This window comes from Durio zibethinus, chromosome 25 (assembly GCF_047325235.1).
Source record: "Durio zibethinus cultivar Kanyao isolate XHJ-2024 chromosome 25, ASM4732523v1, whole genome shotgun sequence".
Lineage (NCBI taxonomy): Eukaryota > Viridiplantae > Streptophyta > Magnoliopsida > Malvales > Malvaceae > Durio > Durio zibethinus.
This window is the reverse complement of record NC_143186.1, coordinates 1,103,563-1,125,901: the sequence shown is the minus strand read 5'-3', so window position 1 is coordinate 1,125,901 and position 22,339 is coordinate 1,103,563. Positions and strand designations below refer to the sequence as shown.

General features: G+C 33.1%; 1 protein-coding gene across 2 annotated transcripts in view; it reads right to left on the bottom strand.

The window, feature by feature from the left end:
• Positions 1-9,114: 9,114 nt before the first annotated feature.
• The window catches only part of NUA (nuclear pore anchor), a 41,696-nt gene continuing 28,471 nt past the window's right edge, over positions 9,115-22,339 (bottom strand). For both annotated transcript variants that reach the window (XM_022861905.2, XM_089754762.1), the window contains 15 exons: positions 20,565-20,657; positions 19,631-19,786; positions 19,485-19,538; positions 18,814-18,927; positions 18,493-18,570; positions 18,197-18,346; positions 17,992-18,063; positions 17,074-17,229; positions 16,924-16,977; positions 16,705-16,792; positions 16,565-16,638; positions 16,349-16,477; positions 11,526-11,630; positions 10,694-10,865; positions 9,115-10,617 (listed from right to left, as the gene is read on the bottom strand). In XM_022861905.2, coding sequence (XP_022717640.2) covers positions 9,302-10,617; positions 10,694-10,865; positions 11,526-11,630; positions 16,349-16,477; positions 16,565-16,638; positions 16,705-16,792; positions 16,924-16,977; positions 17,074-17,229; positions 17,992-18,063; positions 18,197-18,346; positions 18,493-18,570; positions 18,814-18,927; positions 19,485-19,538; positions 19,631-19,786; positions 20,565-20,657 — 2,811 coding nt within the window. In that variant the 3' untranslated portion in view covers positions 9,115-9,301. The remainder of the gene's footprint in view (positions 10,618-10,693; positions 10,866-11,525; positions 11,631-16,348; positions 16,478-16,564; positions 16,639-16,704; positions 16,793-16,923; positions 16,978-17,073; positions 17,230-17,991; positions 18,064-18,196; positions 18,347-18,492; positions 18,571-18,813; positions 18,928-19,484; positions 19,539-19,630; positions 19,787-20,564; positions 20,658-22,339) is intronic.

Below are 22,339 nucleotides of genomic sequence, written 5' to 3'. Positions count from 1 at the left end.
TTGTCATATGACGTCTTTATCCCTATGGGTGCACGTCATTACTTTGCTGATGTTGGATCCTCTTAATCCTTATAAAATGGTTTTAGCATGCTGACATGGAAAAGTAGGTGTACCTTACGCTTTGGTGACATTTTCAACTTGTTAAGCTACCTTGCCTACTCTTTTTAAAACTTTGAAAGGTCCACATACCTTCATCCTAAGCCTTTATTCATGCCCCTATGGCATAACACCAAGTGTAGCTTCACCATCATGAAGTTCCTAACTTGGTACTACATATCCCATCTTTTATTATCTACCCATTTCTTGCTCTTTTTGGCTACTTTGTGTAGACAGATTCAAGCCAGGACTATTTTCTCCCTGCCAAGCCTTTGCAAACCTGCATGTAGCTAGATTAGATCCTGTGTAGCCCACTATAATAGCACCTTGATTGAATGGGTGCTGACCTATCACATTTTTAAATGGACTTTGGTTTGTTGCCTCACTCTGCTGAATGTTGTAAGAAAATTGGGCAACATCCAACAACTTAAGCCAATCTCGTTTTGTTGTACTAATATAGTGTCTGAGGTAGACCTCCAACAACCTATTGACTTTCTCAGTCTACCCATTGGTTTATGGATGCATGCTAATAGAAAAGTTCAAGCCTAACCCCAACAGCTTAAACAACTCTATCTAGAACTACCTTGTAAAATGTTCATCCTGATAACTAACGATGGTCTATAGTACACCCTAATACTTCACCATATTCTTCAAGAACAAACAAGGTTGCTTCCTCAGAAAGGCACTCCTTAGTTACTGGAATGAAAGTTTCATACTTGGAAAATTTATCCACCACTACCATAATGCACTCAAATTACCTTGGGTAGTTTGACTATTAAATCCAATGACATGCTCTTCCATGAGTGCTCTGGTATAGGTAATGGCTCCAAGAAACTGACTAGTAACTTATACTCCACTTTGCTTTATTATACATAAGACAAGTTTTCACATATGCCTCGATGTCATCATGCATATGAGGCTAATATTATCGGTCCTACACCAATGCCAAGGTCAAGTGCACTCCAGAGTGGCTAGCCCATCTTGAATTATGGCATTCCTACATAACTTTCCAATGAAGCTTTCCATGCTATAGCACGATCAACCTATTTCTTTTGGTATAACGCAAGTCATCCTGTAACCAAAAATGTCTGGTTTTACCTGCTATGTACACTTAATGAGTGTTTTGCTATAAGATCATGGGCCATTCCCTCCTTAATTCATGACACCAGATAACTTTTAGGTCAGCTAATGGTATCTAGAATCACCTTTCTATTGGGTGCATCAACCACTAAATTAGCCTTTTTAGGCTTGTATTCCATACTAAAATCAAATTCTACAAGGAAATCCTACTATTTAGCTTGCTTAAGGGATAAGCTTATTCAAAGTTTAAAGTAACTTGTTGCAACATTGTCCGTTCTAACCATAAATCTGGACCTTAGTAGGCAATGTCTTCAGGTGTGCAAACAGTGCACCACTACTGTCATATCATTTTCTTGGGCTATTTGTCTACATTCAATCACATTAAACTTATGGCTCTTATATGCAACTAGATGATTCTCTTGTATCAGACCCCTCTAATTGCCAAGTTTGATGCATCTATCTGCATTTCATATGGCTTAGTGCGATACGACAAAGCTAGCACAAGCTTTTCTATCACTAGAAGTTTCAGTCAATTAAAAGCTTTCTAGCACTCCTAACTCCAATCTCACACTTTCCCCTTCTTGAGTATGCCTGTCAATGGTATGGTGATGGTAGAATGGCCTTTGATGAAGTGCTTGTAGTAGTTCAACAACCCAAGGAATGATCTAAGCTCTGTGACATTGGTTAGTGACTTCCAATCTAGTACAACCCAGACTTTGTTTCCATCTATCCGAACCTTGTCACCTCCAACAATGTAGCCTAAGAATGGCAAATTTCATTGAGTAAAGAAACATATTTCTTTTTTCACGAACAGCTCATTCTACTGTAATACCTAGAACACTTGACTAAAACGCTTCACATGCTCATCTGATGGCTAATTTTAAACCACAATATCATTAATAGAAACCACAACAAATTGATTTAGGAATGGTTGCAATACATTTTTCATTAAGATGCAAAAGGTTACCGATATATTGGTCAAGTCAAAAGGCATTACTAAGAACTCATAAGAGCCATAGTGGGTAACATGAGCTACCTTGGGCTCATCCCCTTCGACAATCCTGACTTGATAGTACCTTAACCATAAGTTCAACTTGGTGAATCACCTTACATCTCCAAGCTAGTCGAACAGATTTGGGATGAGTAGGACTGAAACTTGTTCTTCACTATTAGTTTTTTCAATGCTTGGTAATCTATGCACAGTTGCAAAAATACGTCATGCTTTCATTGGAACAAAACTAGGGCACCATATGTAGCTTTTGATGGCTTGATGTAACTTGTATCAATAAGCTCTTTGAGCTATCTCCGTAACTCTTCTAACTCTGGGGTTGAAATTCAATATAGTGATCTAGTTGATGGCTCAACATTTGGCACCAACTCAATCATGTGATCCACCTTTCTTTTTGGTGGTAGCCTATTTGGTAATTCTGTAGGCATCATGTCTTTGAATAACTCTTGCATCTCAAGCACCTATAAAGGGGGTCAACATTGTTCTACTTGGACTTATCCATTTTCAAGGCTACTAGAAAGTGCATTCATTTTTGCTCAGTCCCTTGACCAATTGTATGGCAGACAACATCTTCATCCATAACCTTGATTCTCATCTCACTAGCATAATGCATGGTTATCAATGGTCTAATACACAAATGCAATTGGCAAAATATGCAACAAGTGCATTTTTCCAATCAATGAATTCTAAACCAACAACAAGCTCATAATCATCTAGAGGAATTACCTAAATGGATTCATTGCCTTTTCACCCACCAAATTGTAGCTCTACGTCATGTGCTACACCAATTGTTAAGACCTCTATGGAGTTAACTGTTTTAATTATTCCAGCACTTTTATGCCCTTTCTACACCTTCAGGTTTAACTTCTGGGCTACTTCTCTAGATATGAACAAGTAAGATGCTTCTGTATCCATGAGTGTATTCATTTGCTTGCCTACACCAACAAGTCCATGAACATCAGTCTTTTTTGCTTTTGGTACCTTTTGCCTGGATTGAATTCAACACAATTGAGCCAAGCTTCATGGTCTTTTTTGTTGTCCTCTCATCTTCCTTATTGATGGCAGACAACTTAGCTTTCTTAGGATAGTCTCACGATAAGTCTAAACCTTTACAAATGTAACAAGCCAGTGGTTTTCAATCTTTATTAGTCCAGTACCTTGGCCTTCACTTCTTATTTGATGGCTTACCTTAACCATTCTCGGTCTGTCAACCTCTGTCCCCATCCTTAGACTATCAGTCTTTGTCTTCATCCTTGGATTGTCAGTCTCATCTCCCCAACCTTTGCCCTTGCCTTCAGGCTTTAATGACTCAGATTTGTTTTGTGGCCAAATCTCTTTTAAGGATTCAATAGTTGTTATGGCCTTGGACAGATCTTTGACACCTCTTCACTTTAACTCATTCTTGGCCGATGATTTAAGTCCATCTATGAAACAAAAAAGACCTTCCTTATTTTCAAGGTTTGAATTCTAGAGCATCAACTCTGAAAACTCCTAAACATGCTCTCACACTTTGCCTTTTTGAGTGAGTTGCACATCTTTGCTTATGCCTCATAATTGGCATACTCTAGGAAAAATTACTACTTAAACTCTGTCTTAAACTCCTTCCAAGTCCAGACAATAGCACCTCTATGGCTCATATCATCACACCTGTGTCTGCACCACAATAATGCAATGTCAACCAAATACATTGAGGCTATACTTACCTTAGTGGCATCTTTCGCAATGCCCATAGCTCTAAAGTATTGCTCCATTTCTCATAAAAATTTATCCACATCATTTGTAGACCTAGCTCCCTTGTACTCATTTGGTTTAGGAATCTCCACTTGAGCTTTGGTTGTTATAGCTAGCATGCCATTCCCAACGACTACCTTGCATCCCAAGAGCTCCCTTTTAAGCTCCTCCATCTCTTTGCATATCACCTCGACTATGGGCTCCAAGGCTTTATGCTTTTGGATAAACATGTTGATGGTTTCATTATGGGCACCATAGAATCCTTCATTGAACTCCTCTTTCATTTCCTTGAGCTTCTCTCTAATATCTAACACGATCACCTCCCCTTTGGCTAAGTAGCAATCCAGGCTCAGCATGATATCTCTCAAGCTTACCTTCTTACTCCTTCCACGAGCTTGCTCTTAAGCCTCATGTTTTAGCTAGCAACATTACTTTGAGATGTCATTTTTTCAAATACCTTAAGTGCAACCTGAACACCACCTTTAAGTAGAACCTATTTTGATACAACTATCATAGGCCTAGGACTTATGCCCCCGCTCTGTGCAACCTTAGCCTGGAAATCCCCTCCTTGTATACGTAAGTAAGTCTAAAACACTTTTAAAAAGTGGGCACTCAAAAAAAAACAATCGAAAGGCATTCAAAAGTAAAAAAAGCTTAAAGACGAGAGAGATGCTGAAAATGTTATAACTTGTATTGGTCAAGTGTTTCTATACATCAAATGAGGATGGTGAGACCCTCTATTTATTATTGAAGCCCCAATGAATCAATGGCCTGGATTGACTAAATCCAGTGGCTATTGTAGAGTCCAAGATTTCAAGAAGATTACATAAGATCATTGAAACTTTCAAATTCTATAAAGAACTATCCTAGCCTGGTCAATCTCCATATCTTTTTAAAGCTTTAGCACTTTGGGTCTACTAGGGCCTGTTCTACCCGCACCTGGGCCTACTGCACCTAGTACCCTTCTAGAAGTATTTTACTTGCCTTAGGTTACTTGTGCAGGCGACCCCCTTATGCCTATTACGAGCTTAGTGCTAGAATCCTCCTGACTAATTCTACTACTAGTGCCTAGGCCTCAAGTACGCCCATGTGAACTATGAAACTAGCATAACACAATACACAAACTCAAATGTGTCGTGCCATGTTGGCTCATAATTGTTATAAATGAACTTTTGGCCTTTTAATATGTTCATGTTATTTTTTATATTACAATGAAATTATATATATGTTTTGGTAATTTATAAAATAAAATTATATTAAATAAATTTACTTATTTAATATTTAAATTATTAATAGATAAATTATATCTAATTAATTTGCTAACCTTTCAATGCATGGATTATTTTAAAAAGTATAATTAAATAATTAAATGATTAAATAATTAAATAATTAAATAATTATTATTATAGTAAATAATTATTTTAAATAATAATTATTTAATTATTTTAAAAACTTTTTTTAAATAATTAAATTTTGAAAAAGTATTAATAGGTTGTACTTGGTACAACTTGATACAAAAAATAATATTGTGAGACTCGTGAAGATTACAAGTCATGTATTGTGCTAAACTATTCCTTTAATCTTTGTGGGCCGTGCAACATGACACGTTAAAAAATAGTTTTGAAATGACATGATCCATTAACATATGGATTAATATTTAATTGGACTATGCTGCCCAATATAGCCCATTTGACATCTCTAAGAATTCTCCTATTTTTTTTCGTTAAGTAATTGCTAGTAACCACCCACTAAGCTAGATTTTTAGAGTTTTGTTGCCACGGAGTTTCTCTTGGCTTGGACTTTTTAAACTATGTTAATTTTAGTCCACGGATCATTATCATCCGTTAACACACAATCATCGAGCCTTTCATTAGGTTTTGGGCATGTAATCCTATAATTAGTCTTATTATCCTAATTAATTCTAATTATATTGGGTTAATAATTGTGGCAAACTGACCTGCTTGGGTTGGCTTAAATTAGGCTGCCTTCATATTCAAAATTTTCAAATTATGGTTTTTTTCAAATTTGAATTGTTTTGGATTAGGATATTTTTTAAAACAGATAACTTGAAATTCAAACTTTTTGAGTTTCAAACAATTTTGGATATAGATTATTTCAAATTTGGTTCAATTAGAGTTGTGCAAACCTAGACAGATCCAAATAATTTTGAAATTTTATAAGTTAGGGTTTTTTTTTTTGTAATTTTAAATGTAATAATTATTTTTAATTTTTTTATAACTAAATTAAAATGTAGCAAAAAACTAAAGTTAATTTTTTTTAATTAATAAATATTTATATAAATATTCATTATATAATAATTTTGTACTTCAATATTATCCATTACTCTGCTCAAAAAAAAATTATCCATTACATTTTTTTTGTCCATCTTATAAGTTTAAATAGCTAAATAAATATATAAGTCTAATATATAAAAATAAAAGTCCAAAACTGTTAGGCTACATAAAAAAAAAAAAAATTCAAGGAAATAAAGTTCACTAGACATTTATATAAATGGTTTTTTATACTTAAGTCTTAACTCAATGGACTATTGGGCAATTAACTTGAGCCACTTTGACCAACAGTTTTTTTATTTTTTATTTAATTTTATTAGCTTTATTAGTTAATATATTATAATTTTTAACAAATATTTTAAATTTTCTAAAATTTTTCATACATTTGTTTTGTTTTTTGATTTGGAAATAAATGAAATGCCAACATAATTACATTAGATATAATTACATTAGTAAATGTTCAATTAAATATTGAATATAGACAATAAAAGATTATCAATTAATTGCTTTCATTTTAATAATCAGTACTTAGAAATTTTGAAAATCCATGATATGTAAAAACTAATTTGATATAGTATTGATATAATTTTAATATTTGAAATTAACTTTAGATTAAAATATTCATCAATTGCCAATTGTCCAATTATAATGCTGAATAATAGATATTATTTAAAAAGTGTCAATTATCATTTACAAAAATAATAATAATAATAATAATAATATAAATAATTGGTCCATTAATTAATTCAACCTTATATCTATTTTGTTTTTAGTTTGTATATAAATTATTACAGTAATATCTCTACGTTAAATATAATCATATATAATAATTGATCAAATGTCTTATTACAATGTTAAATTAGAAAAAAAAATTCATATACACCAATTGATTTTATCATAATAACATTAGATATATTTATATATATCATTTGACCAAATTTCACCAAGTTAAATATTAAACATTATTAAAGAGCACTAATTAGATCATTTTAACATTAATATAAATATAATAACATCATTGACCAAATATCCAATTAAAAATGTTAAGTAGTAGATATTATTAAATTAATTAATATAATACTAATAACCTTAAACTCAAAGAAGTGTATTTATTCAAGTACAATAAATCTTAATATCAATTAAGTATAAAAATTAACTGTATTAAAATAATTATTATTAGTATAGTATACTTCTAAATTATACTTTAATTTACTATAATAATAATTAATTCTATTCTCACCCTAATTTTATTTATAATATATATTAATAAATCAATTAAACATCAAATTAAATTAAATTTCGTTTTATTTAATAGTAAAATTCAAATGTAAAAAATGCAAAAAAAATAAAATTAATAATTAAAAATTAAAATGTGACAGTATTCCCAACTTCACAATCCCATCTAAACAAAAATTCTCAATTTCACAACTACCTCCAAACAAATTTCTCAAAGCCAATATCATATCGTCACTCTTAACTCTCAAGCGCACCATTATTTAATTTTTTTCATCTTCATATTTCAACTTTAAAAACAATATATTTTAATTTATAAAATAATATTTTATTTTCAAGTAAATTTAATCTTTAATATGATTGAAACACTAACAAAAATATAATCCAAAGTTAATTTTGTTAATAATGGTATTAATTTTTTTTTCAAAACATCAAATTCAGTCTAATGTTAAAATTATAATATAATTTTTTATATTTGAATTATTGTCATATTAAAATTAAAATCTAAATGTGGAATAAATATAATAAAGCAATAATATAATTTAAATGATTATTTTTATAATGAAATCAATTTTTAAATTAATGATATTATTTTTATTTTTTATTGATAATTATTGCAAATATAATAAGAATAGCATTAAAAATCATTTGCTATTTATATTTAGCGTGTTTTACAAGTTAAGTTTACCCCCAAAAAAATTGGAGCTATTACCCCTATATTCCGTACTTAATTTTCTAATCAGATTCTTTAGTAAAGATGAGACTGCCGCCTTAAAACCGACCTTGATTTTTATTATGTAAATAAATTAGGTGGCAACTCAAATCGATCTTGGATCGCACTAAATACCCCACTAGAAGTGAAACCCTCACCGCTCACAATGGCAATCTTGGCAATCATCCTGTTAACATAGTCAGGTGGGACGGGGAGGCAAGGATCCTGTTAAGAGGACCAAGCAGAGTTCGAAAGGAAATACTACTTGACAGAGAAAATAGGGATTAAGTGAAATCTTGAGCTTTAATGGTTTCATTGAGAGTTCTGTTCAAACTATAATTATCATTAATTGGCAGAAAAGCGCAAAGTTCTAAAATTTAAAACCCTTTCTTTTGCTATTTCTTTTACTTTTAATATCATTTTTAAAATCACAGTAATGATTTAATTATAACGATAATAAAATCGGTTACTTGACCGTGTTTAATATAATATTATAAACAATTACTGTTTTTAAATTACTATATTTCATATTACATGAAAAAATTATTGAATAAATAGCCATTAGAAAAAAGCAAAAAACTTAATATTTACTGAATGAACACACATCATTTACAAATAAATAAATAAATAATACAATTAAATTTTGATAAAATAATTTTAAAAAATATTATTAAATAAATTTAATCTTTTTTATGTCGCAATTTTACCAATATTTAATGAACTAATATGATGTCTACACCAAGCAAAACCCAATCCGTCCTGATATTTAAAAACCAAATTTGATAAGTTATCTAAATTTTGAAGGTCACAGAAGCAACAAAATTGGAAAACATTTTTCAACGGAACAATGTCAACAGTCACGTCTTAGTGAAAAACAAATTGAATGTAAAAACCAAAGTGATTAAATGCAATTAATTTCATCTTCTAATATGAAATTTAAACTTTCTATTGCAAAGCAAAAGTATACTTAGGGAATAAATGTAATTAATCTAACCAAGCGTCAGTTACTTTGTCAAATTAAAAATTTTCGAATCAAGTAAAACAAATTAATAAAATCTCAAAAAAATCTCATGTCAGAAACAAGCTGTGACGTTAATATATATATATATATATATATATATATATAAAGATTTTCTTTTAAAAAGTTGCTCACTGTTTTTCTGAACTTTGTCCTCCTCGTCCACGCCCATTGCGTCCCCGGGCACCTCGAGCACGTATTGCTGGCCTTCCACGACCTCTAGTTGAAGAAGCAAGCACTCCTGCCTGCCTCAGTATGGCTCTTTCCCTAGCTCGCTCTTGTAGATTTACCACCGTTGAGGTTCCACTTACAGGAGACGTCTGTTTTACATCCTCAGCTTCTGGTGCAGCGCTTGAACTACCAATGTGTTTTGAGACCTCCGCATCTGGTGGAACACTTGTTGAAGCAGTTTCATTAGTACCAGTGGCAGCTTCAGGCAATGTATCCGTCTCCACATCATTTGACTTGTCAAATCCTTCCGCAACAACCTCTTCAACTAAATCACCTTCATCATTCTTCTCATCATTTACAACGTCAGAAGAGTTATCGCCTTCTATTGCTGCTGTAACTAGAGCTTCATCATCAACCCTAGAAGGTGAAGCCACAGGAGACGGAACTAGTTCTGTCTGACCATCCCCAATCTCAGAGCATCCCACCACATTGTGCACATTGGCACCTCCTTCAACATCTGCTGCTACCTCAGGGACCACTTCTCCTTCTTCCCTCTCACTCTCAGTTTCTAGAATGGGCTTTTGGCTGTCTTGCTCAGCTGAATTCTTTGATTCATCATCAACTACCATCTCGTTTCCACCTGCCTTATCCAAGATCTCATCCAACATATTGTTTTTATTTTCCTGCATTCCAATTTCATTTGTGCTATCTACTTGGGGTTCTTTTGATTCTTCAAAATTTTCCTCCATTGTGTCTGCCTCTTCCTTCACGTCAACAACCTCCTCATTTGAACCTTGAGTCACATCACCAACAGTATCATAAGGTTCTTCAGTTACTTGTGGACAAGCAAGATTTTCTGAAAGAGCAGCAGCTTGACCTTCAGCCGCCTCTTGTGCAGAATCTGAACCCTTGGATTTTTTTAGAACAGGTACAGCCACATCAGTGCTCGTCTCCCCAGGAACTGGTATATCCTCACACAATTCAGAAGTAACAGAAGCCAGACGTTTGCGAACTGATTGTTGTTGATTTTGTTGAGTGAGAGTTCCTTGAGCATCAGCATCATGAGATGTAGTTTCTGACATCTCCACGTCACCTTGTGGCTCTTCAGCTTTGACAAAACGTGGGCGGACAAGCTTCCTCCCTGTTTTGCGTGTTTCAATATTGGTTTTAGGTAAAATAGATCTCCTCTCTTCTGATGCTTTAGCTGGTTGTTGGTGACTTGTTGCAGGAGCAGTTGAGGATGCAACAACAGGGCCCTGATCCGAAACTGCTGTGCCTGAAAATGAAATTTTGTCACACCAAGAGCAGAGAAAGAAAGAACAAACAAAGTCATAACTTCCAGACAGGATAACCTGTAAAGGTGGGTGAAGTGTCAACTGAAGGGACATCTCCAGGGATGGAGCCAGTTCCAAGCTCATTCAGAATCGAACGTGCAACTCTTTCGAAATCCTCTGCAGCAGATAAATATGGAGAAGCATGATCATCAGAGATGGTACCAGAAAGAAGCTGAATCACTGAGGTACCCTGAAAAAAATTAAATCCAGTAAGAAATCTGAATTTTAAGACCAACACTGAAAAATATTTAATATGTAAACCATAACTATTAGTAGGCATGAAGATGGCATCTTTCCCTTTTTCTTTTTCAAATATATTTTTCAAGATATGGAACCAATACTACTAATGCTTAACTGCTAACATTATTAAGTAAGGGAAGTCAGTGGCTTTGCCTTTTCTCTCAAAGCAAGACTGAAACCCAAAAGTCCATCTGCAGTCATTAATTAGTGTTTCCGCTAAAGAACCTCGATCACTTTAAGAGAAATTAACAAATTGCAGCAAAGAAAATAAATTAAAAATAAAAAAATCCCCAATTTGGTATAAATTAGGGCGAAAAAAGGGGGGGAAAAAAGAAAAATAATGATAACTCTCTTACTCATTGTGTGTGAGTTATCTTTCCTCTTGGTAAAACAAATGACTATTCTTCCATTTTATTTTCTCTAAGTTAAGAAATAAAAGAAGTTGGCATTATTTTGAACGCAATTGTTTGATCTTTGGCGTCTCAATGAGAAAAGAAAAGACATGGAGTAATATTATTATGTTTAAATGACTAACAGAAGCAACCAGATCCTTTTACTCACCAAAACAATTTGAGAAAACTAATTAATTGATAAGCATCACAACTTTTACCTCAGGAAGATTGCCTTCAGCATGCTTGAGCTTTTCTAGTTCTTCTGAGATGCGCTTCAATGCCTGCTGATAGTTCTCAAGCTCGCTTAAAACGGTTGCTTTTCCCTGTAATATATTTAACATTAAGAGCAGAGCAAACAAAAACTAAAATAAATAAAGAGAAGTTATGAGCAAACTTAATGCTGCTAATCTTAACATTGTGAAATTCAGAGCCCAATACTATGGTCCTTATTAGGGTATGAAGCTTATGCTCGATTCAAGAAAGAAACCAAGTCACTCGAGCTTGTGCATTTATGCTCAAGCCAAAACAATACATGGCTCACTCAAGTTCGATTATTTGTACTCGAATTGATATGCTGTTTCTTATACAAATATTTATACATATATATTCAAAATATAAAAATTTATATTAAAAAATTAAAAAGATCAAGTAGGCTTGCAATCTTTCAAGGATCATGTGAAGATAGTTGAACTAAGCTCACTCGATAACTCAAGCTCAAGCTTAGTGTGACAATGACCAAGTCAAGTTCAAGTAGCTGACAAGTATATTAGCCATTGACATCCCATCTAGTACAAAAGAAAACTGTGAGAAAACACTTATTTATAGCTAGTTGTAATCTTGTAATCTGTATATTTATATTTGTATCCCTAGAATTAAGGACAAAAATTAAGATAGACAATCTCTCAATTATAGGATTAGTTTTTTAAGAAGATTTAGTTTCCTAGTTTAACCCTTAGTTAGTTGTATATAAACCTAAGGTTCTTGTATAATTCTAGATGAGCAGTTTTTCAATATACATTCAGTTTCCACACTGATTTATTTCTTAGTTTTTCTACATGGTATCAGAGCTTTAGGTTCTTCTTGGGAAGCAAAATTTGCAACCTTCATTGCTGACTTTTTTAGGCCTTCATTGCCGAATCCTGTTTAGGCATTTATTGCCGAACCATTTCAAAGAAAGATATCACTACCACCCAATTTGAGAAAATGTTAACTGAAAAAATCACTGGAATACTACAAATCTCTCAGAAACAATGAGAGTTCGACAGGGAAGAGATTGAAAAGCTGAGAAACTTATTGAAAATCCTTAAAAAGCCTACTGTGGTATATTCTTTAGGTAAGATTTCTAGTTCAGGTAAAGCTTCCGGTTCTCATGGATTAAATGTCTCGGCTAAGCCTATTACGAGTTCTTAGATCATTGACTCAAGGGCCACAGACCACATGACACATTCCTCACAAAAGTTTAGTACATATAACCTGTGTCCTAGTAATAAGAAAATTGTTGTTGCAAATGATTCACTTACCACAATGGCAGGATTAGGAGATGTTCAAGTTAATCCCTCGTTTGTTCTAAAAAATGTTTTTCATGTTCCTGAATTGTCTACTAATCTGATATCTATACAAAAACTTACCAGAGATATGAATTGCAAAGTAACTTTTTATCCCTCTTATTGTGAATTTCAGGATCAGAGTTCAAGGAAGATTATTGGACTTGCTAAAGAAAAGGATGGACTATACTATCTTGAGACGTCAAATAACACAAGTAATATCAAGAATAGTTTTCCTTTGTCATTTCTTTTTGAAAAATCTTCTAATAAAGACAAAATCTAGCTGTATCATTTTCGTTTTGAACATCCTTCTTTTGAAACCTTGACAAACATGTTTCCTTCTTTGTTCAAAGGATTAAATGTCGAAGATTTTCATTGTGATGTTTGCGAACTTGCAAAGCATAGAGGTGTGTCTTTTCCAATCAATAACAAAAGAAGTTCTACTCCCTTTTACTTGATTCATAGTGACATTTGGGGTCCTTTACAATTCCTAATATTTCTGGTGCGAGATGGTTTGTTTCATTCATAATTGATTGTACCAAGGTCTCTTGGGTTTTTTTACTTAAATTCAAATCAGATATCAATAGTGTGTTTTTAAGCTTCCAAAACATGATCCAAAATCAATTCGGAGTGAGAATCAAGAGATTTAGGTCTGATAATGCAAGAAACTACTTCAACCAGACTCTATCTACCTATTTCCAAAAAGAGAGAATTATCCATGAGTCATCTTGTGTTAATACTCCACAGCAGAATGGAGTGACAGAGAGGAAAAACAACCATTTACTAGCCACAACCCGAGCCTTTCTTTTTCAAACAAATGTACCTAAATTTTACTGAGGGGAAACGGTTCTCACTGCCACACATATTATAAATAGGTTACCTTCAAGGGTTTTGGGATTTAAAACTCCTATGAAACTACTCTCACAATTTTATCCCAACATCAATACCACAAACAATCTCACACCTAGGATATTTGGTTGTACATCATTTGTTCATGTTCATAGTCATAACAGGGAAAAATTGGATCCAAAAGCGATTAAGTGTATTTTTGTGGGGTATTCTTAAACTCAAAAAGGATATAAGTGCTATCATCCTCTTATCAAAAAATTCTATGTGTCTGCAGATGTCACTTTTGAAGAAAGTAAACCATTTTTTACTCAACCTTATCTTCATGGAGAGACTTCATTCATGGAAGATAAGGATAAAGATTTCTTTTTGCTTGATTTGTCCCCTTTTTCAACATTTACACCCATTAATTCTTCTGAGTCGAAACCTGTTTCTGCTAAGCCCAAATCACACACTGAATTTGAGTCTGAAACCATTCCAAATACAAAAGATGTGACAAAGGATAATATTATTTTTGATTCTATGAAGGAATTAAAGGTGTACTCAAGAAGGAAAGTTCCAGATCCTGAACCAATGCCAATCCAAGAACCTGATCCTAACTCTAGAAATGAGGTAACTATAGTTTTTTACTCTGTTTCTCAAAATGAGCATGAATCTCCCAAAACTATAACTAGTGATTATGAATTGCCTATTGCTATTAGAAAAGGAACCAGAGAATGTACTAAACATCCACTATACCCAATCTCTAATTTTATGTCATTTGAAAAATTCTCACCATCCCACAAAAATTTTCTTGTGAGCCTAAACACTATTTCTGTTCCAACTACAATATCCGAGGCATTATCCAGTGAGAAATGAAGACAAGCCATGAAAATAGAAATGAAGGCCTTAGAGAAAAATCAAACATTGGAACTGGTAGAGTTGCCTAAAGGAAAAAATCCAAGGGGGTGTAAATGGGTTTTCACTGTAAAATACAAAGCAGATGGTACTATTGAAAGGTATAAAGCCAGGTTAATGGCTAAGGGCTACACTTAAACCTATGGAGTTGATTATCAAGAAACTTTCGCTCCAGTTGCCAAGATGAATACAATTAGCATTTTGTTATCATTGACTGCAAATTACAATTGGCAGCTTCAACAATTTGATGTAAAAAATACTTTTCTACATGGTGATTTGGAAGAAGAAATATATATGAAGGTTCCATCTGGATTTGGAGGTCATCTAAAAGCAAACAAAGTATGCAGGCTAAAAAATGTTTTATATGGCCTTAAACAGTCTCCTAGGGCTTGGTTCGGGAGATTTGCCAAAGTTATGCTAGCAATGGGATATAAACAGAGTCAAAGAGATCACACATTGTTTATCAAGCACTCTGATTCAGGTAGAGTCACAATTCTATTAGTGTATGTTGATGATATAATTGTAACTGGAGATGATGAAAAAGAGAAAGAATCTCTAAAACAGCGTTTGGCTAGAGAATTTGAGATAAAAGAGCTAGGAAGATTGAAGTACTTCCTACAAATTGAAGTAGCTCACTCACGGCATGATATCATCTCACAACAAAAATATGTGATGGATCTTTTAAAGGAAACTGGGAAACTCGCATGTAAACCTGCAAATACCCCTATAGATCCTAATCATAAAATTGGAAAAGCTAATGAAGATGCTGCTGTAAATATAGAGATGTACCAAAGATTAGTTGAAAGACTCATTTATCTCTCACATACTAGACCTGATATAGCATATGCTGTGAGTGTAGTAAGTCAATTTATGCATAGTCCTAAAGAAGTGTACCTACAGGCTATCTACCGTATATTGCACTATTTGAAGGCCAATCCTGAAAGAGGTATCTTATTTAAAAGAAATTCAAGGTTAGTTCTAGAAGCATATACAGATGCTGATAGAAGATCCACCTCAGGCTATTGCACTTTTCTTATGTGGTAATCTTGTGACTTGAAGGAGTAAAAAACATAATGTAGTGGTAAGATCAAGTGCTGAAGTAGAGTTCAGAGCAATGGCTCAAGGAATTTGTGAACTACTATGGTTAAAGATTATCCTAGAAGACTTGAAGATCAAGTGGGATGGACCCATGAGACTCTACTGTGATAACAAGTCTGCAATAAGCATTGCACACAATCCTGTGCAACATGACGGAACAAAACACATTGAAGTAGCTCGGCATTTCATAAAGGAAAAACTAGATAGTGGGTTGATTTGTACACCTTATGTATCAACCAAGGGTCAACTTGCAGATGTGTTGATTAAAGGTCTCAGCAGTGCAACATTTCAAAAAATTATTTCCAAGCTGGGAATGGAAAACACCTATCCACCAGTTTGAGAGGGAGTGTGAAAAAACACTTATTTACAGCTAGTTGTAATCTTGTAATCTGTATATTTATATTTGTATTCCTAGAATTAAGTATTTGTATCCCTAGAATTAAGGACAGAAAATTAAGATAGACAATCTCTCAATTATAGGATTAGTTTTTTAGGAAGATTTAGTTTCCTAGTTTAACTCCTAGTTAGTTGTATATAAACCTAAGGTTCTCGTATAATTCTAAATGAGCAGTTTTTCAATATACATTCAGTTTCCACACTGATTTATTTCTTAGTTTTTCCACAGAAACAATATGTTCAAAGAACACATAGACAACCTTTTCAGTTTTCCTGACAGCTTCCATAATAGTCCGTTCACACTTTATACGCTTTGCTTTCTCATTCTGGTGTTCATCCCTTTCTTTTTTCAGCTCTTCTCTTTGCCTCTCAACAGTTTTCTCCAGAATCTGTGTAAAATATTGTGGAAGGAAAATGTTGTTGACAAAATAGGTAAAAAAACAACAAGGCAAAAGAAGAAGAATCAACTTAAGCACCTGTATTCTAGTGTCTTTCTCCTCTTTTTCCTTCATGACTTGCTCACCAGTAATATCACTGCTGGACCTTCGACCTACTCGGAAGAATTCAAAAGTTAATGGCATGATACCTAAGTAACAATTCTAAGAAGAACTCTTACCTTGTTTCAATTCCTCCACCAGTTTTGAAAGTGCTTGATTTTCTTTGCCCATTTGCTCCTTTTCTTTTGCCAAATTCTCAGCTCTCCTCTGGGAAATAAAAGAAAAAAGAGAAAACCTGTTAGGTGAAAACATGAACAAAAAAAATGGAACTTACAAACCAATTCTAAAACATTGTAGTTGGAATCAGAAAGAAATTGCAATTAAGTAGTGATCACAACCTTTAATTGAAGGACAAGCTTCTTCTGCTTCTCCAAGTCCAACTTTAGATTAGCCTACACACGAAATAACACAGTCAAACACTTTATTACACCACAACTGAAGCCTACAAGTTGATGGCTTAAATTACAGAGAAGCGGACACTAAATTACCTCTAACTGCAAAATATCATTTAACTTTTTATCCTTGTCATTAAGATCCATCTTGCTGTTTGCAAGATCTCGTTCCAATTTCGATATTATATCCTGCTTCTTAGACAGAAGGTTTGTGATCTCCTCTATCTGAGCATCCTTCTCTTTCAACTTTTCCTGGTGGAAAATAAAATGCACATAAGAATTCAAACAAAAAGCAACAACATGAGTTAATAAAAAATTATAACTGCCATCTATAACTAGATCTGCTGATCAGTCTATTCAAGAAACCTTAAAATTAGCAAACCAGTTCCAATTTAGTTTTTTCTCTTTTCAACATAGAAGAAATTTCTTTAAGAATGTTATTTCCAACATAAATTTCTAGAGTTCCATATAAAAATTCAATGTAAACATATTCTGTTTCTGAAAAAAAATTTCAGTGCAAAATAGCAAAGTTTAAGGTATAATGTAACAATCAAGGGGACCTCATTCCAACCCATAATGGCCTCAAAAGAAACACAAATAGATAGGTAGATACCGAACTCATGAAAGATTCAGTTTTCAGTAAAAAGGAAAATAAAGTACATAAAAGCAATGAAGGAAAAACTTATTTAATTCAATAAACGTTGTACATGTTTTGCAAGCACGTCCAAATCAAGCTATTCAATATTTTGTCCTCATAACGTTAAAAAAATGGACAATCTAAAACACAAGTAGCATATATCAAAATCTTCATCACATAAAAGACACAAAAAAGGGAATAAAAAGATAACTTTAACCATTAATAGAAATTAGCAAAAGATAAAATCTTTCAATATCGAAGGAATAACTCAATCATTAATTAAGAAATAAAAAACTTGATCCTAAAAGTTTTAATTCACAAATTGCATTTCAAATACTTAAAACAGGGTGATAGGACTTCGTAAAATTTCATCTTACCTCCTTCTGTTGAACATCATTTTTCAGACGATCATAGTCTTCCACGTCAATGTTTCTGCATCTCTCAAGTAACTTCACAGAAGTAGTAAATATTAGAATGTTGAAAAAAAAGATAGATAAAATAGCAGTTTACACTTTAAACATGTGTTAATATAAAATAGTAGTGTCAACTTTAAACTTGTGTTCATATAAAATAGCAGTTTACCTCAGAGACCCTCTTTTCCAAGAGATCTCTTTCTGTCAGATGCATTTCAATTTCCTTTTTAGAAGCTTCAAGCTCAATATGTCTCTCCATCAGCTGACTGTCTAGAGTTTCAGATTCAGTCCTATTCTTTTGAGCTACCTCCCGTAATTTCTATAAAATAAAATAAAAAAAAAAAGAAGTTTGTAAAATAACAAATATAATAAATAAATACTGCTGTAGGGCAAAGCAACTACATTCAAATGTTTTCTTTTTTTCCAAAATGATCCTATAGTGACAGGTTTCCCCCTAAGAGATACCTGGCATTCCTCAAAATTGTGCTTGTTCTCCTCTCTAAGCTGCATGTTGCTTTCACGGAGTAAATTCATTTCCCTAATCTGCAAAAATTACATTAATCTAACAATGAGGCTTATGGAACAAAAATATTATGCAAGGCAAAATTAAAAGAAAAAGGGGTACATTATTACATCAGGATAAACCAATAAATGCTAGGTCTTACAAAGGGTATTGAAATTGACATAAACAAATTTTGGGGGAAAAGGAAACTACCTAAGGGAGCAAAAGCATGGAAAAATTGAATATCCCTAAAACCACTATTTTGGCAAGAAGTAAACAATAACCTGGTGTTGTAAAGACTTGATCTCTTCCTCTGTCATCAATACTGCTCTTGAATTGGAACGCTCAGCATTAAGTGTGGCTTGGGCAGCTTCTGCTGCCTTAAGAGCATTCTCAAGCTACAGAGTAAATGCAAGGAAACTCATGACGTTAAACCATTCCATGACAAAAGAGAATTGCTATGCCATTATAAAGCCAACATTTTTTACTATACATCAAACTCTTATTAAAAAAATTAAACAAGGAAAAGAGGACACAACACATTTGATGACATCTTTGAGGCATTAACCAGACAAACAAAAAAAACAGATCTCAAAATTTTTTTTTTTACATCATCTTTCATTTGTCAAATCTCTCCTGAACAAACAAAGAGCAATTTGAAATAACCACTTCCATGAAACCTAGCAGCATACCTAATGCATATAGAATCCATTAACATCATAGTTGTCAAAGGCAATTCAAGAAGTAGAGTTTTCATATAAGAAAAAGAAAAAAAAAACTCCCTCACAAAGCAAAGAAAAAATCTTACAAAATACTCAGAAATTAGTTCTTTATTTCTGAACAAGAACAAAAAAACAAACAGGTAGATAGAAACCCATAACTGAATATGACATAATATGCCAGGAGAACATCAAAATATGCAGTTCAGTTTACATTATGGAAAGGGATTACTAACTTGTGATTGCAATCGTAACTTCTCCTGCTTCAATAAAGAAATCTCCGTTTCTGCCTATCGAAGATCAGAGACATCAAAAATAAAGGCAGTAAGCAAAAGACAGAAAGATTGATAGACTACAAAAAAAAGAAAAGAAAAGAACTCACTATTTCTTTCGTCCGTCGGAGGTAATTAACGACATTCTGCAAACCAGAATCACCAAGTGGATCTGGAAAAACATTTCCACCAGAAAGTACGGAACCACGATCTTTCTCAGCCAACTGAATGTGCAAAGCTTCAAGCCGACTGTGCAATATTTTGTTCTGAGGAACACATAATAAAGGATCAAATCTATGATTGTACAAAACAGTATTTGTCTACTCTATTGCATTAAAAAAATGCAAAATAAACTTTAGAATAGAAACACAAACAAGAGAAAAATATCCTCAAAAATGCTGTTTCATGTTTGAGCAAATAATAGTAAACCAGAAGCAAATAGTAGCAGGAAGACATGCATCAACCTTTTCAAGTTCCCTTCCTAGGTGTCCCTAATAGATTTCTTATTTCTCAGCCAAATTGTACAATTAAAATGTACAGCTCATGGTTGAAATTTTTACTAGAATAACCTGTGCCCAAGAGGAAAATAAATTCTAAGTACCAAACACTGCCACTTACATTGATTTCAGCTATCAAACAAATAACTCTAGGTGGGAAATGAGAACATGGGCAACTGATCATTAGTGTCTGAATTAACACGTGACTAACCTAACCTGTAATTTCTGTGACTTTATCTAACATACTGTTTGAATTAGCATGGAAACTGTCTAGTTTATGAAAGGAGAAATGTTGGTTCAGTGGTAAATTGCTTTCTTGCCTATTCTTATCAAATAATTAGATAGTTGCTTGATGTTAATTTTCCTTGGACCCACAATATTATCACATGTAATGTTGGGAATAATGTGAAAACAAATATGTTTAATGAGTTGAATCATACAACCTGATACCTCTATTTACATGTGGAGAAATTGAAATTACTACACCAAGGACTAAGCTGCAAGAACAGCAAGAAAAAAACAGAGCAGTTTCAGGAGCAACACTGACCTGTTCATTAAGTTCATCATACTTCTTCTCAGCTTCTTTCCTTGATTCCTCAAGGATTGATTTCTCCATCTCCCACTTGGCCTTAAGTTCAGCCTGAAAATAACATACTCAGGTGCCAAGTCATATTAATGCATTTAGCAACATACCATATGAATTTTCAACCGAAAGGCAGAAACTATAACTCATAAAACCACTTGGTGAAACTTAAAATCTGTATTCCAACGAACAGTATGATATAACAGGAACATGTCTACTTAAGGAAACTAATTCAAATCCCCCAATCTAAAAGCCCATATGAAACTATAAAACTTGAAATACATGTGCATACATTTATATGCATCAGTTTAATGGCATGCAAAAAGCTTACATCTTAAGCACGGTTTCATTAAATAAGTTCTACTTAGTTGTCAAACATTTTTCCTTTTGTTCTTGAATACAAAATTTAAAAAAGAAAAAAGAAAAAAAAAGTGTTTTAGAAGGAAAATAAATATATATTGAAGAATTTATAAATTTAAATTTTGAAATTCCTAACAAACAAGAAAACATAACTTTACCTTTTATGCAATTATTATGCTCACATAAGTGTTATGTCTTAACTATTTATTCACATTTTGGTCTCATAAAAATCTCAAAAAGTACAAAAGGTAGAGCCTTGAATTTTTATTTAATATGAATTGAACGTCTTTTACAATTATTACAACAAATAAAACCAGTCATGGATGTCACCTAATGTTAAACAGTTCGATAGCTGGATTTTGACAATATAATAAATAGTTCGAGTTTGAACATTAGATACTTCTATCTACTAAGGGCTTCCGTTTGGCATTAAGGCAGCAAGACTACACTCCAACAAAGGAAAAACACACCACAAATGTATTTTGTTTCGGTCTTAGACACATAATTGGGTGCAATTGGCTACAATGTGACGCGAGCTCAAGCCAAAAAGCCCCTGCACTCCAGCTCGAGCAGCCAAATCACAGCATCTCTTAAGTTTCTTACTTTCTTACCATAGTATAACGGTACTTCACCACCCCTACCATCCCTCTATCATTTTATCTCCCACACTGCACTATCTCAATTTTTATCAAAAAAGCTGTAAAAGCACAAGTACTTTCAATCACACTGCCATGCCACCTAATCATCAAACCTGACCACTATAGTCACTACAGTGTAAACTATGCCAAAATAAGCAATTTTCAGAGAAAGGAATATATTAGGCTTGTGCAAATATGGTCAGTAAACAATAACCAACTAGAGTTTTAACTTTTAGATTTTTGTGGTTCTAGGGATATTATTTTTGGATTTTCTCGAGTTTACTGTTATTCTCTAAATATCCAAAACAATGAATATAATTGATTTATGAGTAAGGGCAACTGCAACTACAATAGACTAGAGTTGTCAAAAATAAATGTAAACAAAATGTTAAAGTTCCTTAAATAAACAAATATAACAATGTATAAAAACTAGCAGGCCCTGATGACCATACTTATGGATTGGACATTACTTATACCAAGCCTAGATTAGTTAAGCTCTTTTGCATTCTTTAATATTTTGTTCCCTTTATTTAATAGTACTTATTTTCCATTGTTCCTAACTTCTATAGACTTCTTATCTCACCACCTTTTTACAATAATCAGCCATAGGTGCTTCCTCCCTTCATTTCTCTCTCCAACTATACTTCTCTCTTTTTTTCTACTCAGTTTGAACCCCATAGTTCCTAAAAAATATTCTGCATACCTCTAATCCTCTTTAATTTCACATCTTGATGACATTTT